This window comes from Miscanthus floridulus, chromosome 2, assembly GCF_019320115.1.
Source record: "Miscanthus floridulus cultivar M001 chromosome 2, ASM1932011v1, whole genome shotgun sequence".
Lineage (NCBI taxonomy): Eukaryota > Viridiplantae > Streptophyta > Magnoliopsida > Poales > Poaceae > Miscanthus > Miscanthus floridulus.
The window spans coordinates 131,636,072-131,663,348 of NC_089581.1; the positions used below are offsets into that span (position 1 = coordinate 131,636,072).

The 27,277-nt window shown below is 42.7% G+C and overlaps 2 protein-coding genes across 2 annotated transcripts; one reads left to right on the forward strand and one right to left on the reverse strand.

The window, feature by feature from the left end:
- Positions 1-3,481: 3,481 nt before the first annotated feature.
- LOC136539701 (acetyl-CoA acetyltransferase 2-like) lies at positions 3,482-8,921 on the forward strand. The gene is made up of 15 exons (XM_066531664.1): positions 3,482-3,577; positions 3,689-3,749; positions 4,379-4,477; positions 4,577-4,750; positions 4,853-4,958; positions 5,215-5,353; positions 6,175-6,252; positions 6,332-6,397; positions 6,604-6,689; positions 7,172-7,271; positions 7,476-7,586; positions 7,711-7,752; positions 7,914-8,000; positions 8,486-8,589; positions 8,791-8,921. Exons 2-14 carry the CDS (start codon positions 3,722-3,724, stop codon positions 8,573-8,575), a joined length of 1,206 nt encoding a protein of 401 aa, XP_066387761.1. The 5' UTR covers positions 3,482-3,577; positions 3,689-3,721; the 3' UTR covers positions 8,576-8,589; positions 8,791-8,921.
- A 1,649-nt stretch (positions 8,922-10,570) lies between these two features.
- On the reverse strand, positions 10,571-15,140 carry LOC136539702 (uncharacterized). Its single transcript, XM_066531665.1, has 6 exons — positions 14,726-15,140; positions 13,262-13,497; positions 12,933-13,191; positions 11,636-11,815; positions 11,386-11,541; positions 10,571-11,308 (listed from the first exon to the last, which is right to left on the reverse strand). Exons 1-6 carry the CDS (start codon positions 14,798-14,800, stop codon positions 11,132-11,134), a joined length of 1,083 nt encoding a protein of 360 aa, XP_066387762.1. The 5' UTR covers positions 14,801-15,140; the 3' UTR covers positions 10,571-11,131.
- Positions 15,141-27,277: the final 12,137 nt, after the last annotated feature.

Consider the following 27,277-nt stretch of genomic DNA (forward strand, 5'->3'; position numbering starts at 1 on the left):
ATCATAAGCCTTGATATAGACCAATGCAAACAATCAGACCACCCTATAAGATCCTTGTATACGGATTCTCGTGCAAAGTTGAGGATAGAAAACACCGTCAACGTTCAGCTTGTTCGTTTGGTCGTATTTAGCTTATAAGCCCTGGCTTATCAGCCAACGAATAGTATTTTTCTCTCACACCAAACCAGCCAATAGTACTTTTAGCCATGACTTATAAGCCAAACCAGTCCAAACGAACAGAGCGAATGCCTTTAGGATGCACATGGCCTAAAATATGAGATCAAACACGCTAAGTGCTCCTACTTTTTTTAACAAGAAAAGAGAGACCTGAGATAACATGACCAAAAACCAATACATTAATTTCTTATGTACTATTCACTTATGTAAAATTCGGTTTGCTTCCTTCTTAAATAAATGAGCATTGTTGCTATTTTCCCTTAGAAAAGAGAGAAAAAGGAAGGCAACATGGCAAAAAAACAAAAATAACTTTTAATGCTTTACTTATTATACGATAGAAAATATACTTCTAACATAAGTGCAACTCCAAGAGACTTTCATTATCCTTTTTGATGGTTAGGATTGGAGATTTTGATGAAAAATTACTCTTGAACCATTTCTATAAGTGGTTATCCAAATATAGCCATTATTTATTTCAGATTTCTCACTGGCTAGAGATAAATAGTGAAAATGGCTCTCTTAAGTATACACAAAATATAGAAAAACGGTTAGAGAATGAAAACATATAGAAAGCGACTTTTTATATAGATGGCTCTCCAAATTTAGATAGAATAGAAAGACTTATGTAGATGCTCCGCGCTTCCTAGGCTATGCGCTACCAGCCCAATAATCCTGCTCCTCTCTACCTTCCTTCATAGTTTCTCAAAAAAAAGACTGCGACATTATTTCCCAACTCTCACGGTCGTTGCGGCGTTCCCCATCGCTCGCCTTCTCTAGCGCGGTTGCCGCTCGTCGTAGCCTTCTCCAACGCTGGGGCGCCTCGCCGCGGGTACGGCACCCTCCCACCACTGTTGCCGGCTCCACCACAAGTGCCACTCGCCAAGAGCACCGCACGCGCCCTATCGCGAGGGCAGCGCAACAGCTCACCGAGGCCGCGCAACCCTCCTCCTAGACCTATCATGACCTTCTTCACCAGAGCGGCGAGCTCTACACCACTGAACTCCACACACCAATGAGCCTCCGTTCTCAAGTAGCAAGGAGATATTACGCTAAAAACGCATATTACAAATATATGTTTCATAGGTATGTTACAAATGTTTCATATCAGTGTTGTAAAAGTATATCAGGATGTTACGCATATTGCAATGGCTATACATGTATGTTTCAAGTGTACTCTCTCAGTCCCAAAATAAATGTCGTTCTTATTTCTCGAGGAGTCAAACGCTTTCAACTTTGATCAAATATATATAAGAAAATATTAATATTTATAGTACATAATTATTATCATTAGATAGATCGTTGAATCTATTTTTTATAATAAATTTGTTTAAAGATACAAATGTTGTTAATATTTGCTACAAACCTAGTCAAACTTAAAAAAGTTTGACTTGCACGATTACCATAGCGACACTTATTTTGGGATGGAGAGAGTATGTTCCAAATGTTTCATTCGTATCAGACATATGTTACAAGTGTTTTCAGCAAAGTAGATCTGGTGTTGCATACCAAGTTTTGAAAGTCGACGACTACGACGCGCCTAGTCGCTAGGCTACGGCCCGGCGCCTGGACTAAGGGGGTAGTCGCCCCTCAAGTCGACGGGAGCGCCTAGGCGGCGCTAGGCGGCGCCTCCGCGCAACTCGGCGGTGCCCAGAAGCCCTAGGCGGCACGGAATCGACTCGAGTCGGCCCAGGTTTCCCAGCGCGCGCAAAATATTACGTGGCGGCCGGCGAGCACGCGCGGGGGAAAGGTTGGTGCCGGGGGGAAATTGCCGCGCGTGCGACGGATAAGGCCGCGTATGGGTACCGAAGCCATGCGCGACACTATTCCGCTGCCAGGCGACGCTCCTCTCCGCCGGGAAGCAGCTTCCGCCGGCGCCAATGCTCCTCCCCGCTCGCCAGTCCGTTCGGACCTCGTCCTCCTCCACTCCTCCCCGGTCTCCGCCCAGCTCATCCTCCTCCCCGCATTGAGGCCTTCCCGCCGGCCAACTCCCCGTCGCCCAGTACCCTCCCCGGCGGTCATCTCCCTCAGGCGGAGCCCCAGCCCCCAAGGTCGACGCCCGAAGCCGAAGGTATGTCCTCCCCTGCTCTGCTTGCTCCCTTGAACTGCTCTGCCCTGTTTCCCTGTTGCTATCCTCTCCTCTGTTTCTGAAATCTGAAGTATGAATCTGTGAATTGCTGTAGTACTACATGTATATATATCATTATATCTGATTGCTTGTTCTGAAATCTGATTGCATGTTCTGAAACTCAGATTGGTTGATTGCTACAGCCTAAGAATCATGTGTGCTTGTGTTTTGTGTTGTGAGAACTAAGAACTGAGAATCATGTGTTGTAATGTGTGTCTTCTATCCATTTTATGTTCTCTGTTGCTGCCTGTTGTTGTCTTCTACTCTTCTCCATTGCAGTTGGACTGTTGGAGACTTGGAGCATTGCTGCATCAACTACAAGTAAGGAACATCACTTCTGTTATTCCGTATCAACTACAAGTAAGGACTAAGGGCCTAAGGTATGTCTATCTAAATTATTCATGATTTCTGCTATATAAATATATATATTATGCTATATATATTATATATTATACTAAATTAGCAAAATATCTAGCATCGCCTAGGCTAGCCTAGGCTAGACTAGTCGCTAAGCTAGGGGTCATCGCTTAGATTTTGCCTAGCACCTAGAAAAACTTTGGTTGCATATACTTGCATGTTGCGAGCGTATGATTGAAGCATTTAAGATGTTTTATACATCTGTTGTAATTGTTTCATCTATATATTGCATATGTTTGTAATGATTTTTAAATATTTTTCATGTGTCTTTGCAAGTGTTTGAGACGTATATTTCAAGCGTTTCATGTGTCTTCTTTTATATGTTCCAACTGTTGACGTGGGCGCACTACTGGGGCGTTCGCTCGCAAGCTCAACTCGCTCATTGAACAACTGTTGCAATTGTTTCATCTAAATGTTGTATATATTTGCAATGATTTTCAAGTGTTTTTTGGATGTTTTTATAAATATTCGAGAACCATGTTCCAAGTGTTTGTGCTTTTATACGTTCCAACGGTTGACGCGGGCACACTGCTGAAACGTTCGCTCGCAAGCTCAACACGCTCGTTGAACAGCTACCGTCCGATGCTAGCGTTGCGGATAGGACGTCCGGCGCTAGCCAGTCCGATTTTAAAAATATGCATTCAGGAGATTTGCCTGTGGGGTTGCGTTGCGTGCTTGCGTTTGTCAACACCAAACACCAACACCAATTATTGTCAAAAAAAAAAAAAAAAAAAACACCAACCCTCCTTTTTCTTCCTCCGCTTCAACCTCTCTCTCTCTCTCGGCCTTTCTTTTCCTAGCGGCGCCGCCATTCGATCAGTCTTCGTCGGCCGCTTCGCCGGCGACAGCATACTCCAGGTATGCCGTCCCTTCCGTTCCTCTGTGAGAATTCAAACACCCCGAACTCTCCCAATCTACTATTTGTATTCGGATCTGATCATTTTCACTGGGCCCGCCCCTGATTCGCAGGTCGGTTGGTTTCGGCACTTCGGACCGGCGGCCATGGCTTCCGACGGCATCGCCCCCAGAGGTATTATTTTTTCGTCTCTTCTTCTTGTGTTCAAACAGACAGACGTCAAGACGCCGAGAGGTACAAAGATAGATTTTTTGGCCAATGAGAACGCCATTGCGCTTCCAGCGATCTGATATGTTGGGAATTCTGTTTTTTTTTTTTTTTTTTGTAGCCTGCAAGGCCGAAATTTGTCGCTTTTACGTGTAATTCTAGTGCCTGTCTGCATCCATTAGGGCATTCTAGCTGCTCCATGCTCTTGATCTCGTCCTTGTAGTCCCTGATCCGTTTGCTTGATTGAATCCATTGTCTTCCAAAGTTTGTTGCTACTAAAAAGTTACTGCAAAATACATTTATATTATTACCACAAGTTCTGTTTTTGCCTTTTCGGGTTGCACAGAAGGGAGTGCTACACACGTACTTGGTTGTAGCATCTACTGCCATCATTGTTGTTATAGCTCCAATTGGAACAAGTGATTCACTGGTAGTGCAGTATGCCAGTATGTGCTTTTCATGTGTGTTTGGTTTGTACCATCAGATGGAACTATAAGCACGGTTTACACATTACTATAGATATACTGTGAGGTGCATGCATACTAGATGGTTCTGATTTGTTCTACAGTCAGTAACTTTTTCTTTCTTGCTCGCAGATGTATGTGTTGTCGGGGTCGCACGCACCCCTATGGGTGGTTTCCTTGGTGCCTTGTCTTCCTTGCCTGCTACAAAACTTGGCTCCATAGCAATTCAAGGTGAGATCCGAATCTTCTCTGCATTTACATCTGAGCTCTGAACAAGCTATATTTGTTTCTCCCCAATAGCACTGACATGGCCATGGCTGGGGCTGTTAGCTGCTCTGGAAAGAGCAAATGTGGATCCAGCCCTCGTGCAGGAGGTCTACTTTGGAAATGTCTTGAGTGCTAATTTGGGACAAGCTCCCGCAAGGCAAGCTGCTCTGGGTGCCGGGATACCAAACTCTGTTGTTTGCACCACTGTTAACAAAGTCTGCGCATCTGGCATGAAAGGTTTAAATCGAATTTATCTGTCCGTCCTTGTATACACTGCTCAAAGTTCACAGAAGTGAGAGATTACCTGACCATGCTCTTGCTTTTCTTTCCTATATGCAGCTACTATGTTTGCAGCACAGTCAATTCAATTGGGTATCAATGATATTGTTGTGGCAGGTGGCATGGAAAGCATGTCCAATGCCCCAAAGTACATTGCTGAAGCTAGGTATGCAATTATTATTTGGTGGATACACCCAATATCGAGCTGCATAAACCAAATTATAATCTTAAGTTATTTGGTGGGTACATGCATGTTTACTTATTTGCATTGCAATTTCTAAATTTGTTTGTAAGATATGTCGATTCACCAGCGGCGAGGCTATTAATGAAGTGACCAGTTTTATTGTGAAAGTATATTATGTTCTTGTTTGAAGTGGATTTCAACTGCTTTAATACAATAAGCTTGCTAATTACAAATGCAGGAAGGGGTCTCGTTTTGGTCATGACACACTTGTTGACGCCATGCTTAAGGATGGGCTTTGGGATGCATACAATGATTGTGCCATGGGAATGTGCGCCGAGCTTTGTGCTGACAGTCATGCCCTCACAAGAGAAGACCAGGTCTCTTGATACAGACAACAGTAAATGCCGTTTGTTATAGTATATAATATATTAATATATTCCCCTATCTGTCAAGATATAAGTTGTGGTATTCAACAGTTGTCAATGCTGGCAATTCTTTTGAGAGTGCCCTGGATTCTTCTTGCTTTATCTTGGTTATCATCCTAAATGGTCTAGACCAGCATCTGCATTCCTTGTCTAGTAACTGGGATCCTTTCGGGCAATGATTTTCTGTCAGGTTATGGCATGATTGAGAGGGTGGGCTTATGCATGCTCTGGGTCTGTGAACTAACCATTCATTTGCTTCCAAAGATAGAAGTAGATGTGCGGGCCTGTTTGGTTTATGTCCCAAACTTGCCGAACCATAAGTCTGGCGTGCCACTCACTCTGGCCACTGTTTGCTTTTTGACGCATCTCTGGCATGCCGCACTTCTATATGCTTGTCTGTTGTGCTCAACGGCAACTTTTGACGCCAAATGTTGGGTGAACAAAATGGACGCTAGACTTTTGGCGCGGCCAGAGTTCAGTTATAGCAACCTGCGGTCACAAGCCAAACAGAGCCAAAAATGAGAACCTTTTGTATTCTTGTTAGAACCATAGAAATATTAATCTCTTAAAAGCTGCTCATCAGTACACGACATTACAATTTTATACCTGTGTCTGTTTACGTAATTCTTCTTCTTAATAAATTTGATATAGTATTAATTAAAATTGTCAGTTGCCTTTGAATTTTCATTTATCTGTTGCAATGCATTTTTGCTATATTGCAATAAATATATTTCCAATTTATGATATATTTGATTTTACTTACTCTTGCATAGGATGCATTTGCTATCCAAAGCAACGAGCGTGGAATTGCTGCTCGCGACAGTGGTGCTTTTACATGGGAGATCGTCCCGGTAATTTTCTCCCTCATTGATGATACTAGACATTATGTGCTTTGCTTGGTTTTCTTATGTTCAATGTTTTGTCCCCCAGGTTCAAGTTCCTGTTGGTAGAGGAAAACCCCCAACACTTATTGACAAAGATGAAAGCCTGGATAAGGTTTTTTTTTTCTGATGTAACAAAATATTTTGAACAAAATAAAACTTGTAGTTGGTCAAAGGCAAAAAGACTGGCAGGCACTTGATTCATTATTCTTGCTTCCTCCAAATGCAACGTCCCTCGCATAATGAGCTTGTTAACAGTTATTGTAAGATCAATGCATGACAGTTTAATTTATGTCTTGTGCTATTTCTTTTGTCTCTTAGTTTGACCCAGTAAAACTAAATAAACTTCGCCCAAGTTTCAAGGAGAATGGTGGTACAGTTACAGCTGGAAATGCTTCTAGTATAAGGTAGCTGCTTGAATTATTTCCGAGACCTTTTTGTCCTACAAAAGGCTTTCTGAGACCTTGTTTTTCTGCCATATGTTGTTTAGCTGACAGGTCTGAAGGACAACCTATTTCATTGTTGACAGTTAAATTATATTATTTATATTATGCATGCATTTTGTTGACTTCATTGCTTCTCTATTTGTTTTTAGACTGCTTGGGTATGCTCTACTTTGTTAAATAAATGATAACTTTTTCTTCAGAATTGCTACCGAAATCGGTGTAAATGATTTATCACATAAGTAAAATCATTTTTTAATGTCTTATTATGTCCATTCAAACAACAAAAATTGGCCTACTTTTTTTCTTCATGGTTGTCTTAGACCTTGTTCATTTCACTTTGTGCTGTCTATTTTTAGCTGACTAGTACTGCCCAGTGTACTGCCTGCTATTGCTTGTGTAGCCTTCTGCAACCAGGCATATCTAATTTGTTTTATATGGATCAGTGATGGAGCTGCTGCATTAGTTTTGGTGAGTGGGCAGAAGGCTCAAGAGCTTGGCCTGCAAGTCCATGCAAGGATCAAAGGATATGCTGATGCAGCTCAAGTAAACCACAGTAACAGTTGTTAGCTCCCTTAAGAGTAGAGTGCGCTTATTCTAATTTACAGTGTGATCTAAATATTTTAGGATATAAGAAGTTATTTTATCTGGAACGGTTTTATGTTTTTTATTTTAGATATCAAAGTTTATCAACTATTGGAATTTGTAATCTGGAATATTATTTTGTAAATATGGATGTTGTTTATACAGGCTCCGGAGCTTTTTACAACCACTCCAGCACTTGCAATACCAAAGGCTATCGCAAATGCTGGATTAGAGTCATCCCATGTTGATTTCTATGAGATTAATGAAGCCTTTTCGGTATGTATTGAGTTTCTTTTACTCACTACTTAGTTTTTTGTAAGCCTTCTTTGTTATGCATTGAGAGTTTGTTTTACTGATTACTTTTTTTTGTAATAATATGTCTTTTTACTTATCAATACAGGCTGTTGCACTTGCAAATCAAAAGCTTCTCAGGATTCCTTCAGTAAGTGTCACCTGTATTAAACTGCCATTCTTTGTGGATTTTAAAAGTTAAACCTCATTTTCAGAAAGTACACATTGGCTCTTTTGTTATTTGCTATGCAGCAGCAACATGTAATTGCATGATAACAGTATTCTCTGTGCTAACAACATATGTGTTTGCAGGAAAAGATTAATGTTCATGGAGGAGCTGTATCTTTAGGACATCCTCTCGGGTGCAGTGGTGCTCGCATTTTGGTTACCCTTATTGGTGTAAGTTCTATCTTAAGATGCTTGCTTTATCTTCTGAGATACAATCCCTTTTGTTTAAAGATGTGCAATGTTTTTGTAGTAAAAAATTAGATGCCAGTCTTTGAGTAAATAATAATTCTGACAAATAATTTAGCATATCATCATAGGGTTCGCGATTTACAGTAAACATCTTCACTATTGCTACTGGATTCTATGTGGGATCGAGCCACCCCATCCCTATACCAAACACTACCTTAGTGGTTTTCAATTTGCAAATTATCTGCAAATAGGATCTTGTATAAACCTGCAAATGTAGAGTTCACATTGATATTTGACTCATATTATGAGAGCCACCCCATCCCTTGTTTCACTTCTTGGTTCTTGCTGCTGATCAGTAGTTTCTCTCATTTTCTTTAAGCAAAATCTTGGGCATAATCTGTTGTCATCATGTTGGGACATCAAATATATGGTGCTCGACCCTCATAATCCTTGTTCCTTTTTAACAGGTTCTCAGGGCGAAGAGTGGCAAGATCGGAGTTGCTGGTGTTTGCAATGGTGGAGGCGGAGCATCAGCTCTTGTTCTCGAGCTCGCATAAGAAATCTAGACCTTGTAAGACTGAAAACACTGAATATATCTCAACTCAAATGAATTCTTTTACTACATGACTAAGTATTAAAAAGGTGCTAACAAATATGAGTTGTTATTGTCAACTTGTAATATGATTGCATATTCAGCTGAACCTAATTGAGTAATCTTTTCTTTTTACAATTGTTGTGCAATTTCACTAACGGCTGCAACTTGATATTGCAGGTGCAATCTTTTCAGTAGTTAGCGACAGCTCCCTGGGGTGATCTTGTAGTCCTATGTTGATGTTTATTTTCCATTGTAGTAGTCCATAGAACATTCTTAACTTAATTTGGCAATAAAGCAAGTTGTGCTTCTGTTGTTTGCATAGTATCCTGTAATAAGAGAAATGGGGCAGCCCCTTTGCTCAATTATCATAAGGAAGCCCTAAATCTGTAAAATCAAATAGTGAAGACGTTTGTGTGAAACCTTGGGGATAACTTTGGGGATGCTACAAGACATGTCGGGTTCCAGTCCAGGTAGATCAGGACTGGGAACCCATGACAAGCCAATTGTTACGGTGGCTGCTTTATCTGTGGTTCATCTTTGTGTGATTGGGGGATGTCATGGTCGGATCTTGTGCAAGAGCCTGCATCTATGCACGTCGTTCGTACCTTTTTTGGACAAAGGGAGTAATATTTTGTTTCAAGTTTTACAAGACACGGCATGGTGCAGACATCCATATTAATTGCTCGGCTTCTTGCGGTTGAGTAGTACTCATTAGTCTTAGTGAAAAGTTTTTTTTTGTTGTTATTTTTCATATTGTCATGTCATATAGAATGAAATTAAAGGGATGAAATAGTCATTTTCAATGGAAAGTTTTATTCTATGGCTTCATACATATGAAGGTGTTGTTTTTAATATTGTCATGTCATATAGAATGAATTTAAACATGGATGAAATAGTCATTTTCAATGAAAAGTTTTATTCTATGGTTTCATAGATATGAAGATGTTTTTAATATTGTCATGTCATATAAAATGAAATTAAACATGGATGAAATAGTCATTTTTAATGGAAAGTTTCATTCTATGGTTTCATCGATATTCAATTTCATGACGCACAGCGAGTTGATAATCGTACCAAAAGAGTGTCATCCCTGTAAATTCATTTATTCTCTCTTCCTAAAAGTGTTGTCACGTTATAGAAAATGCATGTCACGCCTTATTAAATACAAATGAAGCTCTAATGAAACTTCCAGTGAGAGTTGCCTTGTAAGTACATCATGAGTATTTAGGGCTTCTTTTTGGCTTACGGCTGCACTTAACTTATTATCTCTTCCTTTCTCCATCTCGGCATAAAACTGACGTAGCATTTTATATCCTTATACATCTCAGCACAAATTTGATGTGCCAATTTATATCCTTATACAGTGCCTTTATTATTTTTACGAGGTTGCTGGTCGTTCCACTCCATCGGCAGCATCTCCGAGCTTCCCCAAGTTCAACTTTCATCAGCGCAGCGGACTCCGTCAAATAAAAAAAAATCATAAGCGGGCCATTTGCGAAAAAAAAAGAGGTGCGTAACTGCAGAATGGAACAAGGCCGAAAATGCTTCGGGATAGGGAAGGGAAAGAGCCCATCGGTGCGGTCACCACGAATCATGGCTTGCTCGGCCCAGAAACATAGCCCTTGGGTAATTGGTTTGTTCTGGGCCTCTACCGGTCGTTGACCGTGACATTTGTACAGCTTCGCGCTTGTTGAGATCGCCGTGTGGACGCCAAAAGTGACTTCAAAGTCTGTCAGAAACGACACCAGTGTAGACGTAGTCAACGACTGATGCCCAAGGGCCTGTTCGCTTAAATTTACCGGCCAGCTTATCAGCCGAACATGCCCCAGACAACATGCCCCAGACAACAGTGAGACAGGTCATAAACGATCGTAAATTTCCAGCAAAAACAGTATTTTTCTCACACACCAAACCAACCAGCAGTAATAATCTACGATCATTTCAGCCCCAAACCCGCCTAAAGATCAACACGGGGTCACTCCAATATGACAGACCTGGTTTGTTTATCCAAGTCATAGCACTTCCAAACAGTTCGCGATCGCTGAAAATTCCACCTCCGGTTTTTCAGAGCCAGCTATGCCATGGCGCAATAAGCCGGCTATCATATACTGTAGGAGTATCAGCTAAAGCCGGAAGGGCAACTGCATCGCGCAGCGCCTTACCCACCGGAAACATCCAATGGAAAGACACGCCTCAGTTCAGATGCACAGCTTTGTTTCTCGATGGCAAGAGAAAGATCACCTGACACAGCACGCAAGCACATGTGAACAAGAACAGCAAGCACTACAAGCGGGCGGCAAGAGATTAGAGAAGCTCGAGGGTCAGTTACAAGGCCATCAGGAAAGCAGGTGTACAATTAGTGAGGCTAACCAGGAACTCGAATAATGCAACCATGGCAAAGCGCCTTCCCCGCATCAAAATTTCTGCCAGGCACGTCCAAGGCCAGCTACTTGAAAAAACAAGAACGAAAGAATCACACGCACACAAGGGGGAGCTATAAGGGACTGTAGACGTGATGTTATACTACGTAGTCAGCGGCATTCAGGAAACCCTCGTACTGGGTACCGTTGAGAGCACTGTAGACTTCGGCCCAGTTCTCAATTTGCGCCGACAGTGGCTTTGTGTGTATCTTCACGTGCCGGCTCACCAGATTCCTCCTCGGCACTTTGAGGAAATCCAGGACATCAAAAAGCTTCTGCAACAATGCAGTGCTTGTAAGCAACACAATGGAAGGAAACAGAATATGTTAACAATGAATCAGTAAGAACTCACTGTTCTGTTGCGAACGATATCCTCGTAATAGACAGTGATGTGGCGGGTGTTATTTAGGTTTTGAAGAGCATCACGAGTGTATTCATCAGCTTGTTTCAGTTGCCATATTAGTGATGTCGTGTTGAGCCTGGGCTTGTATCTTGCAAGTATATGAGCCTGTGAAGGAAAAATAACACATCAGACATAGAGATCACTCAGAGACTGCTGACATAACTGAGGCAGAGTTGAACCATTTCTTGTATAGCATTACCTCATGCTTTGTGTGAACATGGGCCTTATGTGTTCCATTTAATTGCTTAAGGGATCTGTCATGATTATTCGCTAGTTGTGATACCAACTGACGGAGCAGATTCCTTCTAAAGAGAAATATTGCAGAGACTCCTCTTTGATTGAAGTAGTCCACTACATCCACATGATTTGCCACAAGACCCTGAAAACGTGACCGTCAGAAGAATGCTTGTTTGTTTCCAGTCTCCAACTCTCTATGTTTGGCCAATATTCATGATTTTATTAGTCAATCTGTCTACTAGGTAAACGTTAGTTTTCAGCCTCAGACAAATTAGATGAATCCCTGAAAGAAATATGCTTGCCATGTCGATTATAGTTGATCTACTGGACACACTACGAAAACTACTCCCTCCGTCCAAATTATAAGACATTTTGGCTTTTATAGATACATAGTTTTTGCTATGTACTTAGATATACACTATGTCTATATGCATAGTAAAAGCAAGTATCTAGAAAGCCAAAACGTCTTATAATTTGGAAGGGGGGGAATATCAAATATATGCATTTGCAGTATACTCTCTTTCATAGTCCAAAATGCATCTAATGAACAGATGTAACAAAATCTCTTCTTCTTAATGCAATGACACGCAGTTCTCCTCTGTGTTCAATAAAAAAATTGTCTAAAATGCAGGATCTGGAGGCCAGAATATTTACTTCTTTCAGATTGATGAAATTAACACAAAACTACAAAAGAATAGTATACTGCACAGGAGTACAGGACAATCAGGCCATGTTCAAGATCGAGTCAGAAACGATCCATTTTAGAATCACACATGAGGTTCACAAAAAAAGGTATATAACAAATCATTCAAGCATTCAGCAGTTCAGCTGAAGTAAGAGCCTGCACTTTTCTAGCTCTACACTAGAACCACAAACAGTCAGCCTACTTAGATTTACGAAATTCATGAAAAAAAAATCAGCACATATCTAGGCAACGCTGCCTAAACAAGGCATCAGAGCATTTAGCCCACCGAGCCCTGGGTGTGGATCAGTAACCATGCATAAGGTGTTTCTGACAGCAAGTCAGGAAATTAAACTAGCTATCCAACAGTCCCATAAAGGGGATTCCCAAAACAAAAGTTCCATAGAGTGGGGGAAAGTTTGGTGCAATATGCAATAACATCTAGCATCTACAGTTGAGAACACATGCCGTTTACGAGCCTACAGATTCAATAATTGAAATATACTGAAACTAAATGAAAAATAAATGAAAAGGATCATCCAAATAAATTATCTATACTGCATGTTTTAGTCCTCACCTGATTTAGCATCCACTTGAAGCCAATAGCTGCAGTGCACTCATTCTTGGAAGCACTACTGTTCCAATCCAAATTGTACACTTTATCCAAGGTATTTATTATAGAGGAAATGTTACTTCTCCTTTCTTTTCTAGAGAAAATTTCACCATTGGAGCTAACATTCATGTGGCTGTTAAGAAGGGTTTCAAACCAGCCACTTCCAGATCGCTGTGATGATATAATTGCAAAGAATTGGACAGCATTGCACTTGCACTCCTCCCTAGAAATTAAAATTATATTAGGCATTAAACAAACCAGATTGCTCAATCTTGCTTCAGGGCAAATCTCACCTGCTGTAAGTTATCGGTTGAGGATAATGCACAAATTGAACCTCAGAAGGAGGAACTGTGGACTTATTACATGGTTGCTCCACAACTTCAATCTTGACGATTCTTGACCAGCCATCACTCCCTAGTTGCTTCATACACATTGAGCAAATAGATATCCCGCATAACATAGTCATAGCAAAGACAACCATTCTCAACGGGAGTGGTGATTTTTTCAGGGACTTCAAGTCAAATGCATTCTGCAAACAGATTCCGAGCAGTACAAAACCAATCAGAAGGTGCACAATGCATATTCCATTCAGTGCCAGTATATACATTGGAGCCCTTTTTTGAGGTAAGATCTGTCATTTTGTAACCTTGTGCTACAAAGTAACAAACCTTACAGCAAAATAACACAAACAAGAATATTTCTATGTTGGAACGAGGTGAGTTGAGAAGCATCCATTTGGCTACATCTATATAATAAATAAACAAATAAAACTTCAAGATCTATCTGGTCCTTCTTCCCAAACCCAGTTGTGTCCCCCAGGGGAGTTAAAATGGGCACGTACTATTCAAATAAGCTACTAGCCTTTACCAACATGGAAGACACGGCAAGGGATGAAAAGGGCCTTTTCTGTGAAGTACATTCTCAGATTCTGTCGCCGAACTGCCTTATACTAAATGAATCTATCCCAACGAGGAGTATGACAGCTTTCGTTCTCATTCTCATCAAAGAAGACAAAAAAAAATGGTGGCCGAAAATGATGGAAGTACTAATAAAGAGATAAACAAATGCAAGCCGAGATGCATATTACAGCCGGAAGATGCAGTCATCATCAATACGACACATCTGAGGTGACACGAAACGATCGTGAATTATTTACGGCTGGCTGGTTTGGTGCGAGAGAAAAACACTGTTGCTGACTGGAAATTTACGATCGTTTACGAGCAAGCAAACAGGCTGAATAAACCGACTAAATCAAGTGGATTCCTATTCTGCGACTCATACTGCACCCAGAAATGGAACAGGGGAACAACAGATTCCTCCTTACTTCACCCGCGATAAAAAAGGATTGAACCAAAAACAAAGGGATTGTATGTAACCAAAAACAGAACTTAATAACAATCTTCAGTTTTGAAACAGAGAACGGAAACGGCTCCGAACTTGGAACTAGCAGACACATTAAAGGGGGAAACAGAAACGGGAAACGATTAAAATCAATGCGACCCCATTGATTTAGTGACATTTCAGATCAGGGTTCCAGGAGAAGAATGCTGGCTACAGAAAGTGTGAGTGCTGAGGGAAAGCTCGCAGAGACGGATTTAGAGTGCGAACCCAAGGGAATGATTCCAAAGGCCAACGCCAAAGGTACTCCGCTCCATTTTCCTTGAGATTTGTCAGCCTAACCTCGCTGCCCAGGCAAAGCGGAACCCGAAAACGTGACCCAGGATCGCACAGGGCAACAAGTGGTGAAGAAATCCAACCTTGTTTCCAAACTGGTAGCACCAATCGTCTGCAGCGGCGGCGGCGGGCTTGTCCTCCGCCTTGGCGCCCCCCATGGCCGCGCCTCACCGCCTCCCCCTTCCTCGGCCTCCCGCCTGGTCCTCCGCGGGCGCCGCCTCGAGAGACGGCGGGTTTAAGTTATCCCGCCACCGTCGCTCGACGCCGCCTGTCACGGGCGCATTAACTGACCTCCCGCCTAGCCGCCTCGCAGCGCGGGGAGAAGAGAACGGTGGGCCACCGGGTCCGTCGAGGGCGGCAGCAGGCGCGCGCCGGCTGTGGCTGGGGCCGCAGAGCAGCGCAGATGGCGGCAGGGAGCGAGCGAGGGCGGCAGGTGACTCGGTGGGACGGTGAGCTGTGTCTCGCCTCGCGTGGGGCGTGTCAGTGTGTACTCGCTCGACGCGTCTCGCCGTCTCGGTGGGTTTTGTTTGGTTTCGGGTAGCATTCGGCAAGGGAAAAGGGGATGGAACGGGATCTCCCGCTTTTGCAGCGCCGTTTCTTCGTACGGCGTTCATTAAATGGCACGTTTCAGTTTCTTTCGTTTTCTGTGCGGAGAAGGAAAGGATAATTATTCGGTAAAGAGTACCCCCGTACAGAGTACTGTGTTGCATTCTTTGGTTACGTATCACAAGAGGCAATCTCATCCCGAAAATTAGGATAATAATTTCTATGACCCTTAATTAACTAACTAAGATACCGATGTGAGACTAGAATTAAAAAAGAAATAAGAAAATAGTTTTTTTATTAAAAACTATTCACGAGATTTAACATAGGAAGAGATCAGATAGATGGTAGAAAAGAGAAGACCGGTGATTGGACAAAAACATATTTGGAAGAAACTATAATTAGAAATATAATGTATCTGTGTAGTGTCTACGTGACTTAACGAGTCTTATAAAACATCGTCTTCCCGTCTCTAGATTGGGACTAAATGTTTTACAAACTCTCTGGCTTTGTTATAGAAAAAAAATCTAAACTGCCGTATTGTTGAAAGAAATAAGGAAATGTACTTTTTTTTTATCTATCAACTGGAGCTTATAGTTACTCCCTCTGTTAATGTCCTAATATAGTTTTTATAAATCGAATTTCTTTAACTTGAACAGGTTCTTTTCTCAAAAAAAGGTACACTACAACGCCAAGTGACCTTCATTAAATTATGTATAAAAGATGTGTTAGTAAACGTTTATTTCAACTTGTAGATGATTCTTTTCTCAAAAAAAAAAAAAGTAGTCCCAGCTAGATGTTGGACTTGGACCGCCTATTGTTACTAGTACGTATAAAGAGATTGCTCCACGCCTCCACGTACGTTAAAAAAAATAGGTTTGTACGAAACACTGTCTGAAGCAACCAACCACACGGCATGATGAGTAGCGTGATCGAGTACGATATGTTGTACACCGGCGTGGCGTGTTCCAGGAAGGAAGGCGATGCGATGAAAAGGTCTCCCATCCATTGCCGTGTCGTGTCGCGTGGAGACGTGTGACGCGTGAGAGAAGAGAGACTCGTCGACCCGGCGGTGGTGGTGTGCTTACCTTTCGAAACAAAAACTATCAACGCGCGCGGCTCTTCTCTTCTTCCTCCGAATTGTAATAAGAAATAGTACTGTACTGTACTACCACGCTGTATCAAAGTACGGGGCCTCTATCAAACGATGGGTACATCACCTGCAGCTGATTTTGTTTCTGTTTATTAATTTAACACGGTACGCGCGCGCGTCCGATTTTATATATGTCGCCTTCCAGAGAGAATCTGGTTTTGAGACGAACGCATCTAGCTAATTCTTGTGGGCAAGCACCCCTGCGGTCAAGTCTCCGGTACGCACGTTCAAACACACAGTTCATCTGGTACATAAGTCGGTTGATAAATCGGCTGAAGCTGTTAAAATTTAGTTGATAAGTCGGATGATAAATTCAAACGAATAGAAAGAAAAATAATGTAGATTTTAACTGATGAACATTCAGTCAGATTTCAAAAAGCGGCTGCATACGTACTAGGTGATCAGGCAGCCATCAGGCCTTGCTCATTCGTTTATGAAAGCGCTAATCTTTTTTTTTTTTTTTTGACAGTCGAGTCATCCACGCGGTGGCCTTTTCGCACGGCACACCGCACTGACATGTACGCCTATGTCCCACGAAGAATGCAACTATGAATTACATGCCAGCTAAAGTGGTTTATATTTAACTAAGTTTCTAGTAAATAATATTTATATTTATAGCTTCAAATTAATTTATTATAAAAATATATTTCACACTTAATCTAATAGTATTTGTTTGATATCATAAATGTTGATATTTTATTATTTGTAATTGATCAAATTTAAAATACTAAAATATGGTACTATCCTATGCTGATTCTTTATGGGACAGAGGGAGTACACGGGACATGTGTGGGTGCGTGCGCGCTCCTTCCATTCCAGTCCGTGTGCAAGCCAACCTCCCAAACCACCCACAAAAGACACAGAAAGATCGCGCGAGAGTGCTACCGGCCGGCCGCCGACTGTTGCTCGTCACGTCAGCGGCCACTCACTCAACTCGCGGGACGTACGGTCGTCGACCATCATCGTATCATCGCTTTGCAATCGCAATCAGAATCAGTAATTATTGCATCGGTCGACACCACCCCCGGTGGCCGGTGCTGGTGCACCACACCTACCCCCGGGACCCAGAGACCACCAGATCGCGCGGACTCGCGGAGGCAAGCCCAACTCGATCGATTCGAACGTGGATGGAGCACCCAAAAAATGGAAAGGAAATGGAACGCCGACCCGGCCGGTGCACTTCGATCCACGGACGGGAGCAGAGGAGTGCGACAGTGCGTGTTTGAGTGCGATGGACTGGGGTGCGCACATGCCCCAGTTGTCGCTAGCGGTCTCGCGCCTCCCAACTGGGCTCACGTCAATCTTACCGGAGGTTTCGTAGAGTTTCATGATATCAAATACGCTGACACGGCAGTGTATTGTTTAAGAGAGATGATAAAATTTTTATAAGAGTAGATATAGTTTTATGAAGATAAAATTCTTCTGTACTGTTTTTAAAATATAGATGTGTTGAAAGCTGGACCATAAAACCCCCACTGAGACTGGCCTTACACCACACGCTAGACGCTATAGCAGGATCAAGTGGAGAAAATTAATTTCCTTCTGTATTTTACGTGGAAACGTCTAGCACAAATCAATCAATTAACCATATGGGAGGTATGATTGCAGATGCAGGCACAGTTCCGTCTTAATTTCCCCCCAAATTCTGCATGTGGCGTTTTCTAATTAATATAAGGTGCGAGCTAGCCCAACCCGCATATGCAGATATGATTTTTTGAGTTGCTTGTTGCGAGCAATTAATAAAAATTAAACATATACTTCATCCGTCTTTAATATATTGCATTCTAAGAATTTTAAGACAAATCATAAGAGAATATAAAAGACACATGTACTCTCATTTTATTTTCTAATTAGACGATATCATCAACGTAATTAATGGTGATTGGTTGATAAATGAAAAATATTTATTATAAATTTAGTTTTTTGTCCTCTAGAGTGCATTATATTTGATGATAAATTTTGAATGTTAGAATATATTATATTATAGGACGAAAAGAGTATACGAATTCATAGGCTAATATATTTGCATCTCTGTTCGCGATAGTTTGATCGCCATGTCATTACATAAGGGTCATGTATCAAATATGAGTATTATTACGGAGTATATTATAGATATAAAGCGTCTGTGAGTTGTCGTGGAACTTTTTTTTTAATAGAGGGCACTCACCCTATTTATTTGGGCTTGTTTGACTTATAAGTCGTACTTTTTTAGCCAACGAATAGTATTTTTCTCTCACATCAAAACAGCCAACAGTACTTTCGGCCATGACTTATCAGCCAAATAAGCCCAAGCGAATAGTGCTAGATCTTCCATGAATTTGCTGTAGGACACTGCACTTTTTTTCTTTGCCGTACACTGGGGTGTCCTACAGCAAAGAAATTAGTCTCCCACAGCAAATAAAAAATATTCCAATATTCCACAACCAATTTCACACAAGTGGAGGGTCCCATGGCAAAAATTTTCATAATCTCCTTCTCCTAGAACTAAAAAGAATAAAGCGTTGATACTTTTTGGTGCGACATTCCAACATGGTCTATCGTCCTGCCTCCCAGTGCGATCCCGCAAGTACCCGAGTCTCTTCTTTGGTGCGACATTTGCCTCCGTAGTTCTGCCTGCTGCATCCTTTTGGTGCGATCCCGCACCCCTCGCTCTATCCCGTCCACCCTCACCGTGCCGCCGCCGCACGCGCCCGCCCGGCTCCCGCGTCCGATCGCAACTTTCTTAGTGCCCGTGCGTTGATGCGGTTGCTACGGGATACACCGGTGACGAGTCCGGCTCCTTCCACGCATGCCTCGTCGACTTCGATCCAGGACGCCCACGCCAACGCCCGCGCCTCCGAGATCTTCGCGGGTCACCGCACCGCTTGGATGGATGCCGAGCGTCGCCTCTAGGTCCACGCCGCCACCGCCGTCGACAAGGCCGCCTCCCTCCACGCGTGCCTCGCCGACGCTGAGGCCACGCCGCGCATCCCACCTGCGTCGCACAGCACCAGACTCAAAACCAAGGTACACACCGTGTCACATTCCCCGCGTTCAACAAAAATATCCAATCAATTCGCCCATCTCAGCTTAACCCTATACGAATCGCAGACTAATTGTGCTTCCATTTCCGATTTTCCAGGCAGAATCGTTGATCGAGGTGTTGCGAAAGACGCAGAGCCTGAGCCTCCGCGTGCGGCCAGCGGCTGTCGTTGCGGCGGAGTGACGGCCCCCTCCCAATCCCCCGCCCCCACCTTGGTTGTGCATTCCTACATCCTTCTCTTATTCAGCGAGACGAGCCGGCGTCGGTCGGCCGGCCACCAGCAAGGTTCACGAGCGGTCGCTTGAGGAGGACATTGTTGCGACAAGGTGATGCGTTCTTGCTCTCAGCTCGCCTATTTTCCTTGCCGGTCTTCACCTGGTGCAATCGGTTGGTCAGTTATGTGTGTTCTTTTTTACATCGGTGCCGGTGGAATTGAAGAATAGTGCATTTGAATGTTCGACCATGCGAATCAGAGAATCACTAACTAATGAAACATTACGCATCCGACGCTATGTTTTGGGGGTTGAGATACAAAATAAGATTGGACACTTAATTATGGATCAAGGGTACCCAACTTATATATTTCTAAATCTAAATTGTAGGTTCATACGTCAGTGTCATGAAATTGAAAACTGATAGTTGTAGCATAGAAGTAGGGTAGAATCATTTTTTAGACTTTTCCGCTGCTATAGGTCACTTGATTATTTCTCCGTGGCATTATTCGGGCACATATATTTATTTATTGGTTTTATTTTTGCCATGTAAGCAGATTGATGGCAATGGAGGGACCTGTTTTATGCCGTCCTTCGATGCAAGCGGAACTGTCCGCTGTTGTGCTGATCAACAACTCCCTGACCAAATCCGGGCAGCTTGGGACTGCATTGTTTGGTGCCATTTCAAAATACAGGAACATTTCAAGATTTATTTCTCCCATCACAGCCATCTACAAAGAACATAGGTCCATGTTGGAGCTTCAGCCCGTCTTCTGATGGCAATGGATACATGGCTGGGAACTTTAACGAGAGTGATGAAGATTAGTTAATTCTACTGTGCTAGAAGCAGGTAATTCTTCACACAAGGTGGCATGCTTTTATATGGAGAATGCCATGCTACATTCAAGTTTTACTTAGGCTTTGTTTATTTGCTATGCTGGACTTAATTTTCCGATGTGATCAGTTGTTTGACTTCTATGTTCTGCTCCTTTAGCACAAGTATCTTACTATGTGAATAAAAAATCTGAATGCTTTCCATTGCAGTTTGTAGTTTATATTGTAACTGTACTGAAATTGGAAGCCATTTTTTTATTGGTTTGTATTTCAAAACCCATTATTTTTTTTCTCAAGAGTTGGAAATGACAAATGTATTTGAGTTGGATTGAGAATTCTCATATTTTGGATATGGCAAGGACTCAGTTCGTTCGGATATGGCCTATCCGATTCTTTATTTGGTGTCCTTTCTAGATGCGACATATACCAAACCAATAGAACAACAATTTTGGAAAGAATGATTGGAGCAGTCAGTCAAACACAAATATTTTGTCACCTAGATTTAACATGGTGATTCAGCTAACTAAAAAAACAGCCTAACAATTGATGATTCCTATATTGTTGATGGTCTACAACTATTTAATGGGAGTGCATCATTTTCTTTAACTACTCTGTATCAGCCATCTCGAATATCACTAAGGCACTGGTCACCACTCATCAGTATTTGATCTCTGAAACTATTGCCTTTCAGACTGCAAATGGAAGGCACAAGCAGGGAACATTTGTGTTAGGTCATTCTTTTTTTAAGACCACAAGACATGTCATTCAACTGCAAGTGCAGTGAGTTATATTAGGATGTACTCCCTCTGTCCCAAAATAGATGACAATTGTCTAGATTGTAGATTCATAGCTAAAGTGTCATCTATTTTGAGACGGAGCGAGTAACTTAGTTGTCTAGTAGCTTGCACTTGAGTTAAAATTATACTTTGCAAGTATCATGAGGGCATGTTTCAAAAATCTGACATGTCATTGTTTCTGAATTACAGGCTACACCCAGGGCTGGAGGATGACCATGCAGTTTCTTTGCACCCATACAACTTCCACGAAGCAGTGAGGTCATGGGATCGTGCGACTAGAGGCCATATAGTGTGGAGGGGATGATCAAGGAGCAAAGCTTGTTTACGAGGGGGTGGTCGAGCATGGGATGATGCTTTGATGGTGTTGAAAACTTTAGACATGTAGAGGTTCACTGGAACTGGATGGTGCTCGGGAGGTAGTAAACCTGACAACCATCAATCTCAACGAAGAGTTGATGCTTTTCTTTGCCAAGCAAATTTAAAAACCTATGTTATAAGGTGGACAAAAGTTGATTTTGTGGTTTCCCGAGAAGATAGTTTTCCTTATGATATGGTTTGAAGTTTACCCCGAAAAATTTTTCCTGAAATGGCATTATTTACTCTACTTGCACGTTTATTTCCATGTGTATTAACATTTGCTTCTATTTTCATTGTAATCCATTTATCTGAACAATGTTTGAGATGAGGACACGGTTATAGTTTTTAGTAGCTTTACGATATTGTCCGAAGCTATGAGATGATTGATGGCTTGCAATGATCCTTTCATTAATTTATTTTTCTATCTATGTTTAATTGTTTATTCAGTCTATTTTATAGGCACGCCGGTAGATAATGGATGACAAAATTCAAGCATTCATAATTTATCTCTTTGACTTTGAGCATGAGTTTTGTTTTATTTTTAATTGATATATTGTCCTTTTGTTTTTACTGTAGCGTTAGCACGGGCATGCACGAAAAACGAAGATGTCTTTACACTGTAGAAATCTTTCAAGAAGAACATATATAGATTATTTTTGTATTGAATATTATATATACAATCACCTAAATATTCTAATTAAACTACAAAATTTTGAATTAGGATACAAGGTAAGACATGGAAATAGATATTTCAAAACTACCTGTAGAGTCCAAAGAACTTAATAAATAAATCCTTCTGGAGGCTATGCAAATTCTCTCTAATCTTTTATTTGATGTAGTTAGTGTTATCATAGTACCTGTATTATTCATGGAAAATAAATTATATTATTAGGGCAGTACAAGGCTTCCTCCAAAGATCAGGCAACTCCTTCAACCCTAGAAATTATATCAATTGATTGTTGAAGAGAACGATGTAAGGTAGAGATGTCAATATCCTTGAGGCAGATCACATAAAAGATGAGAGTCCCTCTATGAGATTGCTCACAAGAGACTTAAACTTATATCTGATCATGGTAATGTTGAATTGCTTTGCATCAAAAGCATCGACAATGATAAATGGGGACGTAGGTTTTAGTATGCATAGTGGAGGAAAACTCAACCTGGGCCTTCTCAGCAGTTTTTCTGAGCCTTTCCAGTGCTAACTTGTCCTTACTCAGATAGTCAAGATGTGCATCGTAAAATTATGCACCACTAAGAAAAGTGTCACCATCGGTTGCCTTGACCTGAAAAATGTATCGAAATTAAGAATTACAACATCTAATTCAACATCTTGGAATAGACACTCAAGTGGATACCTTATTCTATAATATATGTCTGTGTGAAATAGTCCTAAAGCTATACATATTTATACGGTGAGTATAACATACTTTGTTTTAAGATTTTGTGAGAGATTTTTTAAGGCATGCAGTATTATTCATGTGACAGGCACTAATATTTACATATATACTCAAACTTGTGTGTACAGGATTATATGGAGATACAACAAAATTTATTCATGGATTTATTGGCGCACAAAAGAAATTGATATCGGAGAATTCTTTCTGTCAATATAAAATATTATCTTAGTCGTATCACGGAAAAGAATATACAGTAGAGTTTGTGAGCTTGCGACGTCGCGCTCTCCGTGACTATGTTAATTTCATGAACTTTGCTTTTTGAATTAAATATCACTTTAACGTTGGTATTTAATTTCACAGTATTGTTATCTTATCGTGCGATCCATGTGTTTTTAGTATAAAAGTTTTGTTGTTCTGTAGCAACACACAAACACTTAAGGTATACGTAGAACTAACTAAGGTATCTAACTCACGTTTTGATTGGTCTTACCTATTGGAGAGCTGGTACAACCTAGTCCAAATAGGACAAGTTTTGTATTTGTACCTAAATCACAAACACACATGATATCTTGATGGTGGGAATCACCCAGCGTACAAAGGCAAAATTAAGGGGTTTAGACCTCGCATTCCATTTTGTCTTCCTTAATTTGCTCATATTTTTTTTCTTAGTTTACTAGATGAGTGCCCGCGCGTTGCAACGGGTGCAACATAAATTGAATGAGATGTTTGTTAGCCAAGTCAAAATCAAGAATATATCAATTCAATTTTTCATGTGTATTATACCATGATAATGTCTGGAAACACATTCATTATCGTAATGAATCTGAAATAAAAGCTAGGCTTGTAGCTTGTTGTCTGAAAGTTACTACAAACATCAGTTGCCTCAAAGGCTGAAAATTTATTGCTAGACATCGAATTGAATTTATCCATGCTCTGCCTTGCCCAAAACATGTATACTCGGACTTACAATATCCTAGCCCGCATGAGGCATGGCAACAATTCATTTTTTTGGAAAAAAAAGTATTTGTTGTCAACACGCAACGCGAAGGACGACGAATGAGATTTGGATCACGATCTTGATCATTGCATGGTGATATATTCTAATGAATTCCTTTCTCTTCCCATAATTCTCTTTCTGTTTTATTTCATTTTATTTACTTGCCTTCTAGTGTCTCCATACGGTGATTATTTGCCTACCGGTGATTCCATGAGTTTTATTCCATTTTATTTACTTGCCTTCCAGTGTCTCTATGTCGTGATTATTTGTCTACCGGATATGGATCGCATGAGTGTTTTGGTCCTACCAGATAGATGTTGACAATTCGTATGTTTTAGTTGTAGAGACTTGGTCTACTTCCATAAAACCATTTGGTTTCATGTCTCCAAAGGGCCACCTGCACAAAAAGCATGACCCATATGACAAAGAAAAACTCTATTTTTTAAAAGTTCAAGTGATCGACTGTCTCCAATGAGATAAAGGGATTGGGATGATAAAGCTCTAAGCATAAAATCACTTTGTTTATAAAAGGTACCTCAGAGAATTACTAGAGAATGACATATATAATTTATTTATATAAGTTTTGTCGGGGACCAATACTAGGGTACCCAAAGAGGAGCTAATGGCCGTCAACATTGATTCATCCGAGCAGTCAAGAGCGCGACTACAGCTCCAACCAACCCCAGGTGCGCGGGCTCCGCCTCGCCCAACCTCTGGGGGTGGGCTCTGCCTCGCCTAACCCTGAGGCCATGGGCTTCGCCTTGCCTGACCCCAAGGCCGTGGGCTCCGCCTCGCTCGACCTTGAGGCTACGGGCTCTGCCTCGCCCGACCCTTGGGTTTGTCCTCCGCCTCGCCTGACACCAAGGCCGCGGGCTCTGCCTCGCCTAACCCTTGGGTTTGAGCTCCACCTCGCTTGACCCCAAGACCACGGGCTCTGCCTTGCCCAACCCTTGGGTTTGTGCTCCGCATCGCCCGACCCCAAGGCCACGGGCTCCGCCTCACTCGACCCCTAGGGTGCGGGCTCCAAATGTATAGGCCTGGGTCAAAACTCTGACACCAAGGAAGAGACCGACATGCCCTAATGTAACCCGTGGCCATGACAGGCCATACCTAAGGATTCATATCAAGAACAACGTCAGGCATGCCGGTGCTGTTCTGCCTAACCCTTGTACGGACGCTAACAGGTGCGTCAGTTCACCACGATGCCCGCCAGGATAGAATGTGATGCCATGACCGGCAGACGACGCATGCGCATGGCATCAGTGATGAATAGAGCCATGATGTGGAGCCATCCCTATTGACATCTACAGGATCGGTGGGACCCGTACAAAGGAGAAGAAGGACCCGACGGTCCTAGCAGCCTTCCTCTCTCTCTCGTTCTTCTCCTTTTCCTCCTCTGTAACCCACACTTTTCCTTGGCCTATAAAAGGGAAAGTAGGGCGCCCCATGATGGGGATCGACCCATCGAAAACCGATCAGATCCAGATCTGCACAAAAAAGCACGACACGAGCACACAACTGAGCAGCGATAGAGCTCTCGACACCCATTTACTCCTTCCACCAGAGACTTGGGATTCCTTCCCTCTCTTGCCTGTTTATAACCCCTACTATAAACTTTAAGTGCCGGTAACATGAGCAGCAGCAAACTAGACATAGGGACATTCTGTCCAAACCAATATAAACCCTTGTGTCTTTCGAGCACACCATCCGAGCCAAACACGCAAATACAAATTTACTGATTGGTAACTCGAAACATCGACAGTTGGTGCGCCAGGTAGGGGCCTTTTGCACATCTTGATGTCCACACCAGATCTCGGATGGCAAGTCACGGTGTCAGCTAGGTCTCAGACATGTACATGCCCTTCAAGAACCTGGACTTCATCATCACAACAGAGGGAGTGTTGGCACAGGATCCCGCTGCCGCCCAACCTCTCCACTCCACCAACCTCGACGCGATCACTGAGGCGCTTGAGGAGCTATAGCTGCATGCACCGGAGGCCCTACACCTGGGAGCGACCAGCTCCTCGACTTCAACTATGGGAGGTTAGAGCGCTAGCTCGGCGCCTTCCTAGGACCCCAACCATCCTAGGAGGACCTAGGCTGCATCACCTTCTCGTTCGTCAATGTCATGACACAGCTTGCTAGAGGAGAGCTGCTCTCCCTGGAATACCTCATCTAGAGTGCCCCGACAGTGCTCCCGTTCGGTCTGCGCAATGCCGCAGAAACAGCTGGCCACCTTGTGGTGCAGCGCATGCCCCCATCCCTTACAGACAGCAAGTTCATGGGGATGACCGAATATGTCACGAAATCTTTCCATGACCTCTTTGTAGGAGAATTAGAGTCACCCTCTAGCTCTGACTCCAGTAGGAGGAGCCATCACCCCTCTCATGAATGTTTCATGGCAGGTATCCATGAGGGACACGTCGAAAGCATCTATGAGGGAGAGGCTACCCTAATGAATGACTTCGATGATGAGGTCGAGTGGGATGTAGGGGCCCCACCTTGCCTGCGGGTGGAGCAGCTGAAGTCCTGGCACCAAGAGCTCAAGGAAGCACAACTCTAGCTCGAGCAGGAACGCGTGGAGCTTGAGTGAGAGATCGAGAGCCATGGAGACGGTGGACATGCATGTGTCATGGCCCACGATGTGAACCAGAGGATCATCAAGGATGATGAACTTCACCCGAGCAAGCCAGAACATCGCTGCTGCTGCGGCCTTGCTCTGGGGGCTTCTGGGGCTTGAGACGCCCAAGGATCATTGGGCCTATTGCGAGATTCACACGCTACTCAAGCGTGCAGCGGCATAGAAGGCCATGAGCTCATTGTCTCGATGATGCGAGCTTGACGCTAGCCAGCGGACACCATCAGAGTGACCCGATAAGGACGTGTTAGTCCACTAGGCGCAGCAAGGCGATAGGCCCTACACCACGGTCCTAGTGCATGAGCATCTAGGCCTCCACCAAGACGCACACAACACCCTCGACACTCGTAGATGTACCCACGGTGATACGAGGGAGGGGGCTAGCTGTGGCTACCACCCACGTCATGGCAGACGCTACGACAGCGGTGAGGACCAAAGCCCGAGCCCTGACTTGCCGGAACCTTAGGCCTTCGACTGACACATCCTCAACGCCATCTTCCCACCATGGTACCGACCACCGACTAATATCTCGAAATACTCTAGGGAAATGAACCCCAGACTATGGCTCAAGGATTATTGGCTTGCTTGCCAAGCTGGTGGAGCGGATAATGATGATTTCATTATCCGTAACCTTCCATTGTTCCTGGCCGATTCGGCACAAATGTGGTTGGAACACCTTCCGCCT

Coding starts and splice junctions, on each gene's coding strand:
- LOC136539701 (XM_066531664.1), top strand. CDS start 3,722: ATGGCTTCCGACGGCATCGCCCCCAGAG. Junction 7,587..7,710: donor AGATTAATGAAGCCTTTTCG/GTATGTATTGAG, acceptor TTATCAATACAG/GCTGTTGCACTTGCAAATCA. Junction 7,753..7,913: donor AGCTTCTCAGGATTCCTTCA/GTAAGTGTCACC, acceptor ATGTGTTTGCAG/GAAAAGATTAATGTTCATGG.
- LOC136539702 (XM_066531665.1), bottom strand. CDS start 14,800: ATGGGGGGCGCCAAGGCGGAGGACAAGCCCGCCGCCGCCGCTGCAGAC. Junction 11,816..12,932: donor TCAAGTGGATGCTAAATCAG/GTGAGGACTAAA, acceptor TCACGTTTTCAG/GGTCTTGTGGCAAATCATGT. Junction 11,542..11,635: donor ATGTTCACACAAAGCATGAG/GTAATGCTATAC, acceptor TTTCCTTCACAG/GCTCATATACTTGCAAGATA.